The following is a 20,570-nucleotide window of genomic DNA, read 5'->3' as shown; positions in this document are numbered from 1 at the left end:
AAAGTTTAGAAAAAACAAGAGGAAGAACTAGAATAAAGGAAAGGTGAATCTAGGAATAGCATAATAAAGAAAATTATAAAAATCAAAAATGTTCAAACTCTGCTTTTGAGTATTCATGGACTCGTACCCAACAGATGAAAAATCATTATCTATTACTCAATCCAACAAATAACACAATCAAGTAATTCAAAGCTTAGCATGCTAAAATAGTCATATTATTTGAGTCTCCTTTCTCAATTTCACAAAATGTTAGACCTGTGTATACTTAGCGTTCTTAAACCAATTAAGACCTAAATTTACTTTTTAAATTTTTATTATCCTTCTAGGTTTTTTTTCTAGTTAATTTCCATGCATTATTGACTATTTTAAAGAACTATTTGTTAGAAGGATACAGAAAAGAAGGAAAACCAAACATAATTGAAGAGCTATATAATGGATCAGTATGCCTTTTTATGTTAATATTAATGGTTCAATTGAACAAACTAAGAAACTTTCTTCCATTTGTTTTAATTTTTAGATACAATAATATTAAATTCATGAAGGAAGAAAAGTCTGTTCCATAATTTTCCTTTATGAAACAACTGTAAGTTTTCCTTTTAGAGTTTTATGTATGTAAATTTTTGTTACACTATTATTTTGAGAAAATTATAGATTCATATGCTATTATAAGAAATAACACAAAGAGATCCTTGTGCCCTTTACTCTGTTATCCACTATAGTGACATCTTGCAAAACAGTAGTACAGAATCACAACCAGGATACTGGCTCTGATACAGTCAAAAGAGAGACCAATCCATCACTTCAGGATCCCTCCTGTTAACCCTTTTATAACCACACCCTCTTCACTCTTGCTTGTTCTTCATCCCTAATTCCTATCAACCACTAATCTGTTCTCCATTTCTATATTATTGGCATTTCAAGAACATTATACAAACAGAATCATACAGTATGTATACATACTACATACATATATAATACATACATGTATTCCCATATAATCTTTTTGCCATCTGTAGTCTGTAGCGATATCGCATTTCATTTATGATTTGGTAATTTGTGTCTTCTTTTTTACTTTGCTAATTCCTTTAGAATTTTATTGGTGTAGTCTGTAGCGATATCACATTTCATTTCTGATTTGGTAATTTGTGTCTTCTTTTTTACTTTTCTAATTCCTTTAGAGTTTTATTGGTTTCACTGATTTTTAAAAATAACTAGCTTTTGGATTCATTGATTTTTTTAATTGTCCTCTTTGCAGTTTCATTCATTTCTCCTCTGTTCTATATTACTGCCTTCTTTTCGCTTATTTTAGGCTTATGTTGTTCTTTTTCTAAATTCTTGTGATGGCTGTTTAGATTATTACTCTGAGTCTTTTGCTCTTTTATATATAAGTATTTAACACAATAAACTTCCCTCTCACACAGTTTTGGCTGTTTCCACAAAGTCTGATATGTCATATTTTCACTTTCTTTCAGTTCAATGTATTTTTTATTTTTTTTCTTGAGACTTGTTCCTTGAACTAAGTGTGTTGTTTAGTTTCCAAGTGTTCAGAGATTTGCCTGTTATATTTCTGTTACTAATTTCTGATTTGATTCATGGTCAAAAACCATTCTGTATGAAAAAAAAAATCAATTCTACATTTGTTGAGGTTGTTTCATGGCTCAGGTTATAATCTATCTTTGCAAATGTTTCAGACATTTGAAAATAAAACTGTATTCTATTATTGGGCGGAGTGTCACATAAATGGAGAAGGCAATGGCACCCCACTCCAGTACTGTTGCCCGGAAAATCCCATGGACAGAGAAGCCTGGTAGGCTGCAGTCCATGGGGTCACTAAGAGTTAGACACGACTGAGTGACTTCACTTTCACTTTCCACTTTCATGCACTGGAGAAGGAAATGGCAACCTACTCCAGTGTTCTTGCCTGGAGAATCCCATGGACGGAGAAGCCTGGTAGGCTGCAGTCCATGGGGTAGCACAGAGTCGGACACAACTGAAGCGACTTGGCAGCAGTCCCATAAATATACAAAGATCCTGCTAGTGATAACACTGGCTGGATCTCTTCCATTCTTCTCTTCCATTCTTGCTGATTTTCTGTCTGTCTTGTCCTTCAAATATTTAGAGAGGGGTGTTAAAGTCTCCAACTACAACCCTGCATTTGTCTATTTCTCCTTTCAATTCTATGTTGACTTCACATATTTTGCAGCTCTGTTGTCTAATGCATGCATGTTTGTCTTCTTGGTGACTGATCTCTTATTCTTATATAATGTTTCTATCTATGACGAATTTCTTTGCTCTGATATAGTCATCTTACTTTCTTTTAATTAATTTTTCATATCTTTTTTCATCCTTTTTACCTTCAACATATCATCACATTTTAAGTGAATTTCTCAAAGACAGCATATAGTTAAGCCAAGCTTTGAAAATTCACTGTCAATCTCTCTTACTTTGTGTATTTAAATTATTTATACTCATGAATGTATTGATATGTCTGTCATTTTACTTGTTTTCTTTGTTTTCTCTCATTTATTTTTCCAAAGTGCTGTGGGTTCCCTGAACTATTTTTAGGACCCTATTTTGAACTATCCATGGTATTTTTTAGTGTATCTCTTTGCATAGCTATTTTAGTGATTACACAGGATATTATATTAATATATACATAATTTATCTCGGTCTACTGATATTAACACTCTATCTGTTTAAATGAAATACAGAAACTTTATCTTCCTTTATGTCCTTTATTCACCAGCACTGAAAATACAATTGCCTTAAATATTTAGTAAGCATACATTTAGAACATATCAGAGTTACCATTTTTGCTTTGCCCATCAAACATAATTTAGAAGGCTCAAGAGAAGAAAAAAATTGTATTTACCCTTATTTCAACACTTTCTGTAGGGTAAGGGAGTTAGAGAAGGCAAGGTTCGGAAAAAGAACAAGACCAGCACTTTACAGGAACAGATCACCTTTAATGAGGCAAGAAGGGGCACCAGTCAGATTGGTGAGCTGCTGCACAAACCCAAGAAAAGAATAAGTATATGTAGGCATATATGTGGAAATCTACTGTCTTAAGGGGGCCCATTCTTCTCCAAGGTTGTTCAGAGTAGTCATCTCTTAAACGGCTGGGGCAAGGAATTCTGGAGATCAGCCAGAAGCCGGGACCAGCTGGGAGCTAGGCTTAATCAACCCTAATGTCCATTTTTTCCTTCTGGTGAGAGAGTTCTTTGTTTTGCATAGAATGGTAGAGAGGGCCCAGAGAGGAATTTTAACTCCAGGCTATTTTGAGCCTTGTAACTTTCCTTCACTGTATGTTGTTTATTTCTTCTTTCCAGATTTTTCAAATTTTCTTCTTTTATCATTTCCTTTCTGTTTACAGAACTTCCTTTAGGCATTCTTTTAGGATAATCCAATTCTGGTAGTTTTCCTTCATTTGAGAAAATCTTGATTTTCCCTCAATGCTGAAGGATATTTTCATTGCATATAGAATTATGGTTGACAGGTCTTTTCTTTCAGCATATGAAACATGCTGTGCCACTTCCTTCTGTCCTCTGTATTTTCTGATGAGAAATTCGTTGTCACTTGAGTTGTTTTTCTCTTTCAAATGTCATTTGTTTCTCAGTGCTATCAAGATTTTTCTCTTTCATGTTCAGAAGTCTCACTACAATATGCTTTGGCTTAGACTTGGGGTGTATCCCATTTGGAATTTACTCAGTTTCTTTGGAATCTCTATACCTTTTGCCAAATTTGAAATCTTTTCAACCGTTATTTTTTCAAAAATGTTTTCATTTCACTTGCTCCTATCCCTCTGGAGATCTAATGCCATAAATGTTAGACTTTTTGCTATATTTGCACTGGTGCCCCAGGCTCTATTTTTTCACTATTATTTTCTATGTGGGGGGCTAAATAACATCTATTCTCTCTCAGTTCAAAATTTTTTCTTTTCTTTTTCCCCTCCACTGTGCCGTTAAATCCATCTATTGATGATTTTTAATTCGGACATTGTATTTTTCAGTTGTAGAATTTCCATTTGGTTCTTCTTTGTAGCTTCTATTGTTTTTTTGCTGAAACTTTTTTATTTTTGTCATCATAGAGTTGGTAGCTATTGATTGCCACTTTTCATTCAAGTGTTTGCTGGATCTTGGTGTGATGAGTGGTTTTTAATTGAAATCTGAACATTCCTGGTAGTACACTATGAGACTCTGGAGAGGGAAATGGCAACCCACTCCAGTATTCTTGTCTGAGAATCCCATGGACAGAGGAGCCTAGCAGGCTACAGTACATGGGATCACAAGAGTTGGACACGACTTGGCAACTAAACCAGGAGACTTTGTTTCTTATTTAAACTTACGACTTCTTCTGATACCATTACTGCTAGGTGGCATACAAGTCCATTTCTCCACTTGACCTCCCTGAAGGAGAGAGGAGACCTCATTTCTGCTGGGTGAGGCTGGGAACAACGGACCTGAATTCACACAACCCTGGCTGGAAAGGGTAACAGCGCCTTGATACGCCTCCTTCTGTGGCCTTACTGACACTTTGGAAGGGATATGCCTCATTACCACTCAACCAGGATAAAGTCTCAGCTGCTCAGGGCCTCAGCCGGAGCACCTGTGTACAACCTGGTGCGAGCAGAAGTCTAAGCTGTCCACTCAGTGTCTGCTGGTTTGGGTTGGGGGTGTGGCACAAGATTACTGTGGTGGTCGGCTGCAGTAGCATGGTCATTACCTAAAAGTTTTCTCTCTTGCCAGAAAAACAGTTTTTCTGCTTCTTTGGCTAGACAGAGAAGGTACTTGTTGAGGCTTTTCTTGGTGTTTCTGAGTTGTTGGCTTCTTTAGCTCCAAGTTTGTGATAGATGAGGCAAATAAAATAATAATAATTACCCAGGGCACTCACCACCATGTCATTCCTCAGCTCCCAAATTCCATAGCCAGTCTTTCTTCTGTCTTTCATAGTCTTCTTATGTTTTCTTTTGTGTAATGTCCAGGGTTATAGTTGTACTTAGAAGGAAGAATAGGCAGAGGTATTCCATCTTTTCAGAAGCAGAAGTTTCCCAATAGTATTTTAACAAATGGAGTTACTCTGGGAGAAGCTGGATTTGTTCTCTGCTCAATAAATGTTATTTACAGCAATAAACAAAATTCCATGTCCCTTCCCTCAAAGATTTTACATTCTGGTGAGAAAAAGATAAATTCTACAATTACTCCCTAAGTACCTCCATTCAGAGCTATCTTGGATACAGAGGGAAAGAGCAAGGTAAGATATTGAAGATGAGATCTGTATAAGTTATACCTTTTGACCATCATAGCTACTGGCTGAGCCATAAAGTTCATTTGGGTTTTTATGTATCATCCTATGGAAAAACCCAAATAAACATTTTGACCAACTCAATACATTTTGGTAATTTGTCACAGTCAGAGACCCATCCTGAGGCAGATGCCAGAAAGCTCACAGCCCTAGAATAGCTCATTCTTGGATTTAGGCACAGGCTTCTGACTTGGCTGCACCCTAGGGAGACCTGGGTTTGAAGGTGAGCAACCAGAGGAAGACCCACAAAGAGGTGACCAATATTCCTGCAAGACTGGTGGCAGTGACATGGGGTTCTTCTAGGAGACAGAAAATAAAGAGTATTAAGTCTTAGAACCTGTCAAGGGTTCCTATTAGCTGGGGTGCTGCTGTGCCAGCCAATGAAGACCCCCACCCTGTGCTTGGATACTTTTCCTATTTGAAGAACTTCAGAATCTGGCACACTGGCTTCCTCCAAGGGTCCATAATATGCTTAATACCTTTTAATAAGTCTCTCATTTGTTTAAACTAACCAAGTAGATACTATTGGTGAGACCTATGAATACTGACACAATGAACTTAGCCAGTATAAAGAAAAACAGGAAAAAAAAAATACACTTGCAACTTCTGGTAAAATTCTGCAAGGTGTCAAATATGAATGAACTAAAACCCAAAGTAAGGAAGGAAGACTTTTCTGTTCTTTCTTATACCTGTTCTTGAGGCGGGGATCTGAATTCCTTTGTTTTCCTGGCTGTGAGTGCAGCCGACATGTTTAAGGCTTGCATAACTTCGTTATATCGGAATCGTTGATTGTCTTGGAGCTTGGCTACAAAGTCATCTGAAAAGGCCACAATGGCTTCTATCCGGTGCCGGACCTGGCAGTCACAGAGGTATTGAAGTAGCAGGCACATCTAAAGAGATGATTAAAAAGACACCAAGTTTACTTTCTGAATTTTTCAATAGTTAATATGTATCAAATCAAAATTTGTGACAGACACACTTAGTTGTCAACTCGTCTCCTTTATTAACAGAATCCTGATTTTATGTAGACAGCAGTGTGCTCAGTCCAGGGGATGAAATACAATTTGTCTAAGCTCAAATGGCAAATACCCTTTGATGTCCCTTTGATGAACACTCACTGGCCATCCTCCTCTGCAGCTAGAGGGGCTATAGCAAATGAGGTAGATAAGGAAAAGTTTGCAAGGGGTCTTCTGGGAAAGCTTTTTCACCATTAACAAAAGACTAGAATATCCTATTTTCAAAAACTGGCTAATGGCACGATCACTGATGGAAGAAGGAGGTAACACACTTTAGGATAAAAACCATAAACTGCAGATCACAGAAAGATATTACAGTCTGGGTTCCTGATGACACCATTAAACTACTACATTCATTCTAGAACTGTCTACCTCCAGACTCTGCATGTACGTTAACTAAGTGGTTCATTGCTTATTCATTAAATAGTCAGTTGGGTATTTTCTTACCAGAAGCCAAGAGGATTTTTAACTGATATAGTGCATCATAGAAACATGCCTTCCAGAGAATGTTCGGCCCAAGTTTTGGGAAATATTTAAATACACTTTATACCAACTGTGATATAAATGCAAAGCAGTGTTAGAGGACTTTAAATCCTCGTATTCCACCATCCTAAATATAGCCATTTCTGTCAATGCTACCTGTAAGCTAGCCCTAGGGTCTAAGCCCCACTCTCCATCTGCTTTGTCCCACTCCAGTGGAAACACTGTCTTCTCAGCCTTGACCCTGCATGTCAGCCTCCCGACTAGGTGGGCTCTGGACCACCCTCCCTTACTCCCCTTATCTATCTTCCTCACAGTAGCTATGTTGAGATTTTTTAGAATAGACTCATCCTGCTAAAATTCTTCAATGGTTTTAATTGAACTTAGAATAAAATTCAAAATTTATTTTTTTTTATTAGTAAATTTGTTTTATTGTCAGAGAATGATATTGATATCAGATCACATTCAATTGAAAGTAAGTAAAGCTTAAAAAAGAACCTCCCAAACCCACACATAAACATGACAAAGAAAAAAAATAGAGAAACAATCTACAAACACATCTGAACAGGTATTAAGTTGAATTACCATATGGCTAGCTTTAGCAAAGAGCTAGACTCTGTATCAACTGCCTTCCGCCTATCTCACCCTCCCTCCTCAGCTCATCAAGCTGCAGCCACACTGGTCTCTTCTCACCTCAGAGCCTGTATGACAAGCACTCTTCCCCTCCTTCGTCACAAGTGTTGAACTTCTGCTCATCAACCTGACCTCAGCTTAAAAGGCCTCAGAAAGGGCTTCTCTCACCTTTCTCACAGTATTCGAGTTGAAATTTTCATCCTTCTAGAAATCCATTCTTTTCCTTCCAAGCATTTAATGTGATTAATTATAAGATATTCTAACAGAAATACATAAATATGTATTTCCCCCAGGGACAGTGATCTTCCTTGAGCCAGCACCCAGTGCCTGGATCAGAGGAAGATGTCAATCAATGCTGACTGAAGAAGGAGAGCAGAAAAGGGAGTCAAGGATGTAAGCATCAAACTGATATTAATGGAAGCATCTGAACTGAGCCAAAGAAGCATTAGGAACAAGTCTCTCGGACACCTGGATGAGCACAAAGGCAGGTAAGATCTTTGTTTCCTTAGAAACATTGATAGGAAGTAAAATCTTGCCATTTGAGAATAGACACACCCACTGGTGAACAAGTATCCTAAGGTTGGAAGGGTGGAGGTTGGGTAGAAAGGGGTACGAAAGTCTTGCGTTTCAGGCATTCCAACAGAACGTCAGTGAACCACTGACACAGAATGTCAGTGAACCTGCAGAAACAAGGAGAAACACAAGGAAATTGCTAATGAACAAGAAGGAGACGTGTAACAGGGAAAACAAATCTGACTCTATATTGGATCCATTTCTTTAACCTTTACACTCCATTGTTTTCGCTACAAGTTAATTGTAAAAGGTGCCAACCATTTTGACACCAGGGACCAGTTTTGTGGAAGACAATTTTTCCATGGATAGGGGTAGGGGTGGTGGTTTTGGGATGATTCAAGAGCTCATGTGAGAATCTAATGTCACCACTGATCTGGCAAGAGGCAAAGCTCAGGCAGTAATGCAAGTGAGTGATTCAGAGCAGCTGCAAATACAGATGAAGCTATGCTCACTTGCTGGCCTCTCACCTCCAGCTGTGTGACCCAGTTTCTCACAGCGGGTTAGGGATACCAGGCTTACAGTATACATAATAGCCCATCTTCAGCCTTTCCTCCCATGCCTGAACATTAAGCTAAAATATCTTTGTTTATGCTCACAGGAAACATCCTGACCAGGCCCATCTGTGAATGGCTGTAGGAAAGAAGAAATTGACATATCCTGGGCTTCCCTGGTGGCTCAGACAGCAAAGAATCTGTCTGCAATGCAGGAGATGCAGGTTCTACCCCTGGGTCAGGAAGATCCCCTGGAGAAGGGAAAGGCAACCCATTCCAGTTTTCTTATTGGAAAATCCCATGGACTGAGGAGCCTGTCGGGCTACAGTCCATGGGGTCGCAAAGAGTTGGACATGACTGAGTGACTAACACACCCACATGTCTCCCAAATGTGGCCAGAAACAGGAAATACTTGCTATAACTCAACACCTTTTTTACTTAACCTCCACATCTCTTCTTATTTGTTCTAAAAAAGAAACTAGCATCCCAACCGGGGCAAGATGGGTCTTTGGGAAACAAGTGCCCCATCTTCTCAGCCTGCAAACTTTCTGAATACAGTCACTATTCCTCATTCCAACACCTCAACTCCCAATGTATTGGAATGTCATATAGGAAGAAGATGAGCTGGGGCTCTGTAACACTGGCAGGACAAAAACCCATCTCCTGTGCTCCTTTCAGACAGACACACACATGCACACACACACACACAAATATACATACACACACTCAGAGAAACAGTGACATGCCATATCACATATGTGTATGACAGGCAGGCCCATACTTGACCAAGAAAATTTTGCCCTGATAAAAATTTGAAATGTATCTTTTACTAACTATGGTCAATTGACCTGATTAGAAAATTAATGGATTTCATTCCAAATGCCAGAAAATTAGATGGGCGTGTTCCCAAGTACAACAAGAAGCTGGTTACGTTTATGAAGAAATATAAAATTACCCAGGAACACAAATACACACACACACACACACACAGAAAGAAAGAGACCAAGGTCAATGTTAATAGGTTGTGAATTCACTGCGATCTTTTTTCTCTGTTTACCTGCAATTTTACTGGCTCTGGCAGTTTCATTTGGAGCAGGCCCTCCTTGGGCCTCTTACCCCCTTTGTTTTCTTCCTCAGCGGCTCCTTCCAGCTTGGAGTCTTCCACAAAGGGTTCCTTCTCCGCCACCTCGCTCTCCTCCTCCGGGCTGGCGGCTTCCTTGAACACACTAGGCTCAATCAACTGCAAGACGTGTTTCAAGTCCTCGTTGTGGAAGACACCCATGATGAGCAGGGTATAGAACAGCTTGATGAGAGGGACGAAGAGGAACTCAGTGGTGCCCCCAACGGGGTCTCGGGCGTGAAGGCTGCCCTCTTTCACGGCTTCTGTCAGCATCTGTATGGTCTTGGCCTTCAGGATGTCCAGCGGGAACTCTGGGCTGTACTGGTAACCCTCGGTATTAATGCTGACAAAACTCGGGGAGGAAAACTGCATCCGCGGCCTGAGGGAGGTGCTGAGGCCGATGCCTGGGAGCCCGTGCTTTTTCTTCTCATCCGGGAAGAGGGTGATGCTCTTCGTCTCCTCGGTCATGGGGACGATGAACTCGTTGTTCATCATGAGCCTGGCGGTGGCGTAGGAGCTGAGGTGGATGTCAATCAGCAGGTCGTAGTAGCCGGCGCGCAGCAAGCCGGGCATGTACTTGTTCTCGATGGCGTAGAGCAGCTGCGGCTCGTCCACGTGGCTGCACAAGGCGTGGGCCACCCGGTGGTTCCCGAGCGCGCAGACGGCCGAGTAGAGCCGGAGAGTGTGATAGTGGAATTTCAGTAGTTCCTCCTGCTCTGTCAGTTCCAGTATGTCCACAGATCTGGAGACGGGAGAAGTTAAGCATGGACATTGAAAATGGTTCTCCATCAGAGGAGAAGACTGCCTATCTCCTAGGTTTCACAAGTTATAGAAACAGACACTTAAATAAGTATGTGTAAGTGTTTGTTCAGGATGGGGAACACATGTATACCTGTGGCGGATTCATTTTGATATTTGGCAAAACTAATACAATTTTGTAAAGTTTAAAAATAAAATTAAAAAAAAAAACATCTACTTGTATTTTCTGCATCCCCTTTTTATGGCTTTTTTTTTTTTTTGGTTGTTGTTTTATTTTTGTTTATTTATTTTTAGGCTGCACCATCTGGCATGCAGGATCTTAGCTCCTGGACCAGGGATGGATAGATAACCTGTGACCCCTTCACTGGCCGCCCATGAAGTGGCCCCTTCACTTCACTGGATCGCTAAAGAAGTCCCTACAGTAATTTTTTAAATTAGTTTTTTATGCTATGTTTGATGACAGCACAGTTGTTTTTTTTTTAATCAATTCTAGATATTAAAAAATTTTTCTTCCAGATACAATTTATGTTGAAAATAGTGCTTGGAGCTTTCTTCATGCCCATCACCCCAAGATTCTGAGCATCACTTTTATTAATAGATATCTGGGTCTCAAGTTGAGCCTGGGGACTCCCCTCCTCTCAGAATTTAAACACTCTTTGGAAAATGCGGAATCTCCTTTTCCACTTTGGCTAACCAGCTTCAAGAAGCCAGAAAACTCTGCCTTAGGCTGACTTGTCTCTGACTTTAGGATCAGCTATTAGCCTAATAATAGTCACAAATCAGTCAATTTCACCAGTTAGTAGGTGAAACGGAGGGATAATTCATTTGACATAATTGCCTACTTATGAGTCCTTCACAGACCCAAACATATGCCACCCAAACAGTGCCACCCTATTTCCACCAGGCATGTGCTGCTCATGAAACAAACACTATCAGAGACATTTTCACTTAGGAAAGTTTCTATTGGGAATCTCGAGTTTACATCAGATCATTTTGCTCCTGCCATACATCGTCACCTTTCAGCGCAATTAAACTTTTAACATATGGTCAGAATATGCCTAAAGTCAAGTCATTCCTTTTATTTTATTTTTTTTTAATTTTATTTTATTTTTAAACTTTACATAATTGTATTAGTTTTGCCAAATATAAAAAATGAATCCGCCACAGGTTAGAAGAGAGTCTATTTTAAAAGCACATAATTTCTTTAGAGGTACTAAGTTTTCAAAACTATTTAAATTACATATATTCTTCACGGACAACACTATAGCATTAAAGGTAGAAATTTGATACATTCATAATCAAGGAACTACTCTTTCATCTCCAAAGGTGCCCTTGGTGAGACTGTAATATAATCTCATTAGGACAGGGGCTGTTATATACTTTGCTTATTAGTATTCACCCAGCACCCAGCCTAGCACACAACAGATAATGAGCAATTATCTGTGATTCTTTATCATTAGGCTTTGTCACTATCTTTAGATGCCCTGTCATCCTGTCCATACTTATCCACTGTACGTGTCCTTTTCAGGTCATAGGCATTCTGTAAAAAGCCACTGTGACGTGATGCTACTGACTTATTCCAGACCCCACGTTCTGACTCATAGAGTAATTACCTACCTGTGTAGCACCTAGGCTTCCAGGAAACCACACATCTGCTGGGCCCAGCTACTAGCACCTCGCTCTTGGAAAGGTATGATTGAGTGTAGTAGAGGATTCCCATATTTTATCTGGGCTCTTCAGTCTCCCAAAAAGACTGTTGCCTCACCCCTCAGCCTAGCTGATGATTAAAATATATAAATCCATTCATTGTAGCAACACAGAGTACCTACACTCTAGGTTCTTACTGAAATCACTTAGAAATTATTTCTCTGGTTCCCTCTCTACTATCTTGCAATTCTGTGATACTCTCTTACTCTGCTGCCTTAACTCAGATGGTAGCTGTACCTGTCTGAATTTTTACTTGCTGTTTTCTCATCAGCAAAACAAGAATGAGGAAAGAAATCACAGACTACTAAATCACACCTTTAGCAGTAATACAATCATTTTCTTTCAGTAAGCAAGGAGTTGAGATATAGACTGAAACTTGGAAAGTGCAAAATAATGTCTGCCTTGCCACATGATATTAGCATTTTATAAAGCCCATTTTGTTTCCCCAGCAGTACCCCTGAACTCCTGGGCCAGGGTCTAATTTGATAGGTCCCCATTGGACAGTAAGGGATGTTTGGGTCTGACCTGTTCTCCTCTGGGATGTGAAGTGACATGAACTGCAGAGGCTCCACGCACTGCACCAGCCAGCCCTGGCGTTCACTTATTCGAGAGACGTCTACCTTCAAGAACTGGTTGGGCATTCTGCTCCACAGGACATGTGAGAGAAATTGCACATGGAGACGTGGGGGACACTGTGGCACAGGATTTTTGTGCTCACTCTTGAATAATCCCGCTGAGAGAGGCATCACATTCTAGGAAATGGGAAAGCAAAAAAGAATGAATGGATAACACACTCCTTGGGGTCAAAAAAGTGATGACTAGAGTTCTGTGCAGGAAAGAGATAATGAAAGATACACTGTGTGTTGAGCAGAGTCAATACAAAAACTCACAAATTGGGTTGGGTTGTTCCTGAAAGGACCAGCAGAGAAAATCTGAGGATCTTTTCTCCCCCATACTAAGTGCTACATGGAGAAAGCAAGAGCAGCAAGTATAACCATGTATCTGTTCTACATCTTTACAAAGCAAGGTCCCCAGGACACCTGGCAAGGCTTTAGCTGCTTTTATCCAAAGGTCCTGAAAGATGGGTCACATTCACTTGGCTTTCTTCCTCTCCTCTTGTCTGTCCTTTGTCACCTGCCTCATTCATCCTTAAATTACTTACTACCTCACTCATCATCAGGTTTGCCAGGTTTGAGTAACCAGAAATATAACAGAGACAGCTCAACAGATAAACATGACTACTAAATAAGAAAAGAGAATTAACCAGGTATGAACCAACACAGCTTCTTTCTCCACCTTCCTCCACCTCCAATACATACCTTCAGCCATCCCAATTCCTGCACTTTGGTCTCAATCTGGGGAACACACATATACCTGTGGCGGATTCATTTCGATATTTGGCAAAACTAATACAATTTTGTAAAGTTTAAAAATAAAATAAAATTAAAAAAAAAAGTCTCTACTTTGCCAAAGCTTATTCATTCATTTTTGACCATGATACCACCCTGCCTGCCTCTTCTGGACCAATAAAACAATGAATTCATCTTTCTGCATTGCTTCTGGTCTCTCCCTCTCCTCTAGAACCTTCTCTACTGCATTATTTACACTTCCTCATCCTCAAGCTACTTTCCTGTTCTCTTCTGCAAATGGGGAAGAGAAACGAGGCACTTGTATCAGACACTGAGAATGTATCAGTGAACAAAACAAACTTCCTACCCTCATACAGCTTCTATTTTTATTAGAGCTATAAAACAAACAAAATAAGCAATTGAATATTTTATTAGAAACAAAAGTCATGGAGGGGAAAAAAGAATGAGGATGAAAGAATCAGAATGCAGGACAGCACTAATAAACAGAATTATCAGCATACGTGTCACTGAGAAGACATTTAAAGACAAATCCAAAGAAGAACCATGTGGATATGCAGAGAAAGAAACTTCTGTGCAAAGGAATCTGTGAATGCAAAGGACCCAAGGAGGGAGCCTGCCTGGCAAATCTGAGGAAGAGTCAAAGGACAGTGTGGCTGCGGTGAAGTAAAAGAGGAGAGATCAGGAGAAAATGAAGTCAGAGGGCAACAGGATGTCAGGTGGTTTAGAACTTGTGAACCTTCATGAGACCTCTGAATTTTATTCAGGGAAACAGGGTCTTGAGCAGTGAAGTGACATGATCCGATTTTCATTTTAAAATAATGACAGTCACTCAGGTGGTTCTATGATAAACAGATGGGTGATGATGAATTAGAGGCTACTGAAGAAATCCAGATGGGAAATGATGCTGATGGAAAACAGCGTGGTGACCGGCAGGACTGATGGTCAGCAGGTGGAGGATTCGCTGGGGGATAGAACTAGGATGCGGAATGCAAAGGAGGGAAGCCAAGGATGACTCTAAGGTTTGGGGTCTGAGTTATTAACTGATAGAACAGGAGGACTTAGGCAGGTCAGGAGGAGGCGGGTAGTGATGGTCAACAGTCCAGTTTTGGACATATCCATCCAGAATGTGATATTTATAACGAAAAATGGAAAATGTCAAATAAACCAATATTAGAGTCTGGGTTCTGAGAAACTACCACTTTTCTGTCAAATTTTAACTTTCTTTCAATTGTCCAATCTTGCTGCCTTTCCTTCACGTTCAAACTTGAATACTATGCATTGAATAATTTTGAACTGAATAACATAGCTTCTTTCATCATTTTATTGAAATTTTTTGAAAGGTCACTGAAGCCCTCCTACTTAACCAAAGCAGATTCCTTTAGTCCATATTATATTGACTTGTCTGTGGCAGCTGGAATCTCATTTTACAAAAGCAGAAACTGAGTTCACACGGTTTAGGGAACATGTCCAACGTAACCAAGCCAGCATGGTAAAGTTGTCTATTAATTTCACTGTGAGTTGTGCCCAGCATCTCAATGTGTACAACTGCAAATTTCAACTAAATTCCTTTTCCCAAATTTCAACAGGCTCTTCTGCTTGTTGTTATGCATTAGTATGCATTGTCTGGCCCAACTAAAATTATTTAAATTAATCCTTTTGGGATTAACATATACCCAATACCATATGTAAAATAAATAACTAATAATGATGTACTGCATAGCAAGGGAACTGTACCCAATATTTTATGATAACCTATAAAGAAAAAGAATCTCAAAAAGAATATGCATATGTATACTGAATCACTGGGCTATGCTATACACTTGAAACTAACACAACATTGTAAATCAACTATAATTTAAAAAAAAAGAAACATCTCCCCCTCCACAAAAAATAAATAAATAAATAAATAAATAATTCTTCATTTCGCCTTGAGTTCTGAATCCAGTTCATCAACAAACTCTATTAATCCAATTTATTGACAAACTCAATTTCTCCCCTAAAACATCGTCTCATGTATTATTCTATCCCTATGACTTTCATGAATCTTATCATTCTTCCCCCACATGGATAGAATCAAATTGTGATATCTAATTATTACTGCCTGCTCTCATTTTCATGAGAGCAGATGTTTTCCATATTACTACCAACATATTTTTCCAAAACAGGTTTGATTTACTCAGGCCCTTCTTTCAAACTTCCAGTGAATCGCCACTGTCTATGAAATACGTGTCAACTTCTTAGTGTGGCAGTTAAAGCTGTTTAAACCTGAACTTGGTCTACCTTCCATCCATATTAATCTCTGGCCACATCCCAGAAGCATCCTTTGATACAGTAACACTGAATTCCTTAACCCACAGCATTTTTAATGCCTTCAATTTTTTATTCTTTCACTTTCTGTATAGAATGCCTTCTCCAAGCAAATATACCTTAAGATCTGCTGTTCAGCTGTTTAAAATAAACCTAAATCTCCCCTCCTCTTTCAGCTGCACCTGATCCACACCATCCTACTTAGCCATTTTCTCAGTTATGTTTCCAGAGTACTCAATACCTGCCACTCTTCTAGCACTTACCAGTATGTAGCACATTTCCAGCCTTTCAATCCCATTCACTAACTCACCTGTGAGTTCAATGATTACTGACTTGTATATAATGTGGCATATTTGTTCTCTGTAAGCCTAGTTTTATTGAATAATTTATTTATGATGACCAAAGAAAACCCTTTCTAATTAATGATATTACCCTAGTGACCTGAACAAGAATTACAGAATTTTCAAACATGGTAACATTTTCTTAGAGAGTGATTTATATGATTAATATCAGTACTAATAAAGAAGTGAATTCATTTAAGAAGTAAATGCTATTTCCTAATGGAAAATAACCCAAATATAATAACAGGAATGGGTCTTTCTTACCTTTATTCTTCCCAACTCAAACTGAAAAACATTAGGACTTGTAGCTTGTGCAAAAACTGCAGGAAATAATTTTGTGCTTGGTTCCACCTTAAATAAGCAAATAAATTTCATAATATTAATAAAGGAAGAAACACAAAGAAAATATACTTTCTTCATAACACTTAAAGGACACTTTTACAGAAAAAGACTTTCCCTTCCTCTCATACGGATATTCTCTTTCAATAATTGTTTGGAGTATTTCATTTCAGGACTGTGTGAACATTTTTTGAGAAATATACTGCTTACTCTGAAGGACTTGTGGCACGGTTATTATTCAAAGAGAAGTAAAAATACAGAATCAAGTCATTTGTGTCTTCTGTCTTTCTAATTTCCTTTTTTTTTTTTTTATCTTTTTGGCCATACCACATGGCATGTGGGAACCTAGTTTCCCAACCAGAGATCAATCCTGTGCCCCTGTATTGGCAGCATGGAGTCTCAACCACTGGACCACCATGAAGACCCCGCAACTTCTAATTTACTTTTTGGTATTGCAAAATGTGTTTTCCTCTCTAACGAGGACAAAGGTTTCTTCTCTGGAGGCACAAGGTCATCCCTGACCACACACCTGATAATAGGTGCTCAGTTCCTTGCCGTTGGCCGTGAAGGTGAGCAGCCCACTGGCAGCATCCACCACGCAGCCAATCTCCAGGCCGTTGTTGTTGCGTCCTTGCCCCGGGCTCAGGCTCTCACCCGCACACACCATGTAGCAATTGCTGCGTTTGATGCTGAATTGCAAAAAGACATATTTATCTTTGTACAAGCAAAGACAGTGTGGAAAGCATGGATGTCTGGCAGAATAAACCTAAGTTATGCTGTGCAAGCAACAAGCTCATGCTGAAATGGGACAGGTGCACAATGGGCCCGATTCTATGATTCTGAGCAAAATTCCACTGACTTAGTGGACATTCTGAGTCAAGTCTTCCAGTCTCTCAATTCACACCTAATGAAGACAGGTCAACTGGCAGGAACCAAGGTTAAGAACTGACCTGCACCTTCCCTCCAAAAACTCAAACCAAACTGGACCTTTTTCTGAGGTTCAAAAAAGTTTAAGTATGTAATAATCATCCAAATTGGTAATTTTCATTCTCATAGTTTTTATTTTAAACCACTTGTTCTGAGATGCTGCTGCTGCTGCTGCTGCTAAGTCACTTCAGTCGTGTCCAACTCTGTGCGACCCCATAGACGGCAGCCCACCAGGCTCCCCTGTCCCTGGGATTCTCCAGGCAAGAACACTGGAGTGGGTTGCCATTTCCTTCTCCAATGCATGAAAGTGAAAAGTGAAAGTGAAGTCAGTCATGCCAGACTCTTAGCAACCCCATGGACTGCAGCCCACCAGGCTCCTCCATCCATGGGATTTTCCAGGCAAGAGTACTCGAGTGGGGTGCCATTGCCTTCTCCTGTTCTGAGATGAGAAGCATCCATTTCCAGACACTATGGAGTCCTAGGCCAATTCTACGTGAGCCGTCAATGACTCGACAGATGTAAACTTTGGCTAAAATTAGGCCCCTGGATAATTCCTGGTGATCTGTTATGAGAGACAGACTTAAGCTGGGATGTGCACCAGATCCATGATGTTAACAATAAACCCCACCTGAGTTTCAAGCTCACCAAAACCTTTATCAGAGATGGTAGCAAACTTAAATTCTTTGAGTTTTACTTTATTTTCTGTCTCTGCCACTACACAGTACATGTGTGAATGAGGCTAGAAGAAAGGCCAAATGCAGACAAGCAGTAAGAAAAGAGTAAACAGGCCGAGATAAAGTCAGTTTCTGAATAATCAAGAGTTGGCTGTGTTTCTATGCCCTTTTTACATAAGTTTCAACAACCTTCCTTAGCCTGTATTTCCTACACCAAAATCATCAATCACATAACAGGGGGCCCCAACCGCTGGGATCTAATGCCTGGTGATCTGAGGTGGATCTGATGCAATAATAATAGAAACAAGATGCACAAGTAAACATAATGTGTTTGAATCATTCCCAAACCATCCCCTACCCCTGGCCCGTGGTAAAATTATCTTCCATGAAACTGGTCCTTAGTGCCAAAAAGGTCTGGGGACCGCTGATGTTATCACATCCCTATTCTGATGTATCTCCTTTCATTGTCCCCATCTATGAAAATCAATATATATCCATCAGAATATGCCTGGAAACAGGTAGTTTGGGCCCCCCTACTGATGTACAATACTCTTCATTGGAGGATTTTTTGCTAAGTTCACTGTGGTTCAAGTGTTACAACCTGAAGGCAGGAGAGGGAGCTTCCGGTCACCAAAAATAATGACACAGGTAGAAAAGTAATATTCTAGGGGAAGAGAGGCTCTTTCTATGAGAGCCATCACGGCAGATCAGAGAGGATGCATAGGCACAAAGGGCAGACGCAACCGGCCAGGTCTTCTCTTGTCTTATTCTGCAAGGAAGATAGCCTTCTTCACTTTTTTGAAGGTTTGGTTTGAGTTTCGTTTGTTTTACAAATGAGAAAGGATGGCACAGAAAGTGTAACTGACTTACCCAAAGCCACACAGCAAGTCAATGGCAAAGCTGAGGAAAGAATCCACTGCTCCTCAGTTGGAGTTCAAATTCATCCATCTGGTCTAATCCACTAGCCCACACTGTCTTCACGGTTTTCTCCCCACCACCTAACCAGTTCCCAAGATACAGACCGGACTACAGGCTAAATGCCTCACATTCACCTGTCTCTTAATTCCTGGAAAGAAGGCTAAGTAATGGCAACCCAAGTCGTTAGTCATGTCCAATGCCACCTAAGGAACATATGATTAGTACCCCCAAAAGATGCAATGCTCTTACTTTATATGAGTTTGCACTTGTAATACACTCAGATTCCACACTGGCTTGTTTGAATAATAAAAAGGATACTGACGTTAATGGTTTGGTTATATTGTTCCTATAAATAGAATATTATTTTATGTATAAAAATCCAAGCGAAAACGATGCCTAGGTTTATCAACATTTTTATTAGATATCATTTATGTAACAAAAAATGGAGGAAAAACCAACCTTTCGTGCACCTTTCCTTTTTCATCTCCCAGAGTCACGGTCACTGTACGAACTCTGTCCAAGTCAAAGCCTGTATCATACTGATGGAAATCGGATGTGATCCAGCCCACCCAGACATTGGCAGGTTCTTGTCCAGGAAAGATTCTCACTGAGTAATAGTACTGTCGAGATAGCAACACCAAGTATTGGCAAAGCAAAAAGAAACAAAACTTTGACTTTCAATGTCTTTAACTTGCCTAAAAAGATATGTCTTTATTTAAAATCATTTGACCTATTTACAGCAACATCAATGCAACTAGAGATTATCATACTAAGTGAAATAAATCAGAAAGAAAAAGAAAAATATGTTATGATATCACTTATACATGGAATCTAAAATATGACACAAATGAACCTATCCATGAAACAAAAACAGAAACTCAGACATAGAGAACAGACTGGTGCTTACCATGGGGAAGGGGGTTGGGAGAGGGATAGGCTAGGAGGTTGAGGTTAACAGACAGAAGCTTTTATACATAGAATGCATAAAAAACAAGGTCCTACTGTATAGCACAGGAAATTATATTATCTTATAATAACCTATAATGGAAAGGAATCTGAAAAATACAATATATATATATATGTATAACTGAATCACTTTGCTGTACATCTGAAATTAATACAACATTGTAAATCAACTATACTTCAACAAAAAATAAAATAATAGTATATTCAATTAGGCTATAACAACAGCAACAAAACTCAAAGCTTAAAGCAGTAAAAAGAAATATAACTTTGCCTAATTAAAACAACATAGGCACAAAGGACTGATGTGGCAAAATAAGAAAAGTCTTGAAACAGAGATCCGCAATTATTTCAGAAATAATGGGAAAAAGAGAAAAGACTATCTTGAGCAAAGATGATCTGAACCTTTTTATTAAAAATACTTTCAAGTATGAATGTATGGTGATGTATATGTATGTGTGTGTATATATATATATGTATGTGTGTGTGTGTGTGTATATATATCTCTATATAGATCTATGTTTACGTAATAAAATCATCAGTCCATTAGGCAGGTAAGCTTTGAATTCTTCAAGCTTATTCAAGAACACTAATCTAGAGTTTTCATACCTGTTTTAGACTTGTTTCATATTGTTTTATACCTTTATACCT

The 20,570-nt window shown here is 39.2% G+C and overlaps 1 protein-coding gene across 1 annotated transcript in view; it reads right to left on the bottom strand.

Annotated features, from left to right (window-relative positions):
* RYR2 (ryanodine receptor 2) overlaps positions 1–20,570 on the bottom strand; it is a 764,447-nt gene that overhangs the window by 249,659 nt on the left and 494,218 nt on the right. Inside the window, exons 35-40 of the mRNA XM_055589046.1 lie at positions 19,416–19,576; positions 16,967–17,126; positions 16,363–16,449; positions 12,606–12,832; positions 9,552–10,356; positions 5,991–6,191 (exon numbers count right to left, since the gene is read on the bottom strand). Of these exons, the coding sequence (XP_055445021.1) occupies positions 5,991–6,191; positions 9,552–10,356; positions 12,606–12,832; positions 16,363–16,449; positions 16,967–17,126; positions 19,416–19,576 (1,641 nt within the window). The remainder of the gene's footprint in view (positions 1–5,990; positions 6,192–9,551; positions 10,357–12,605; positions 12,833–16,362; positions 16,450–16,966; positions 17,127–19,415; positions 19,577–20,570) is intronic.

The sequence above is a fragment of the Bubalus kerabau genome, chromosome 1 (assembly GCF_029407905.1).
Source record: "Bubalus kerabau isolate K-KA32 ecotype Philippines breed swamp buffalo chromosome 1, PCC_UOA_SB_1v2, whole genome shotgun sequence".
Lineage (NCBI taxonomy): Eukaryota > Metazoa > Chordata > Mammalia > Artiodactyla > Bovidae > Bubalus > Bubalus kerabau.
The sequence above is the reverse complement of the archived record's forward strand: the minus strand, read 5'-3'. Positions and strand labels throughout refer to the sequence as shown.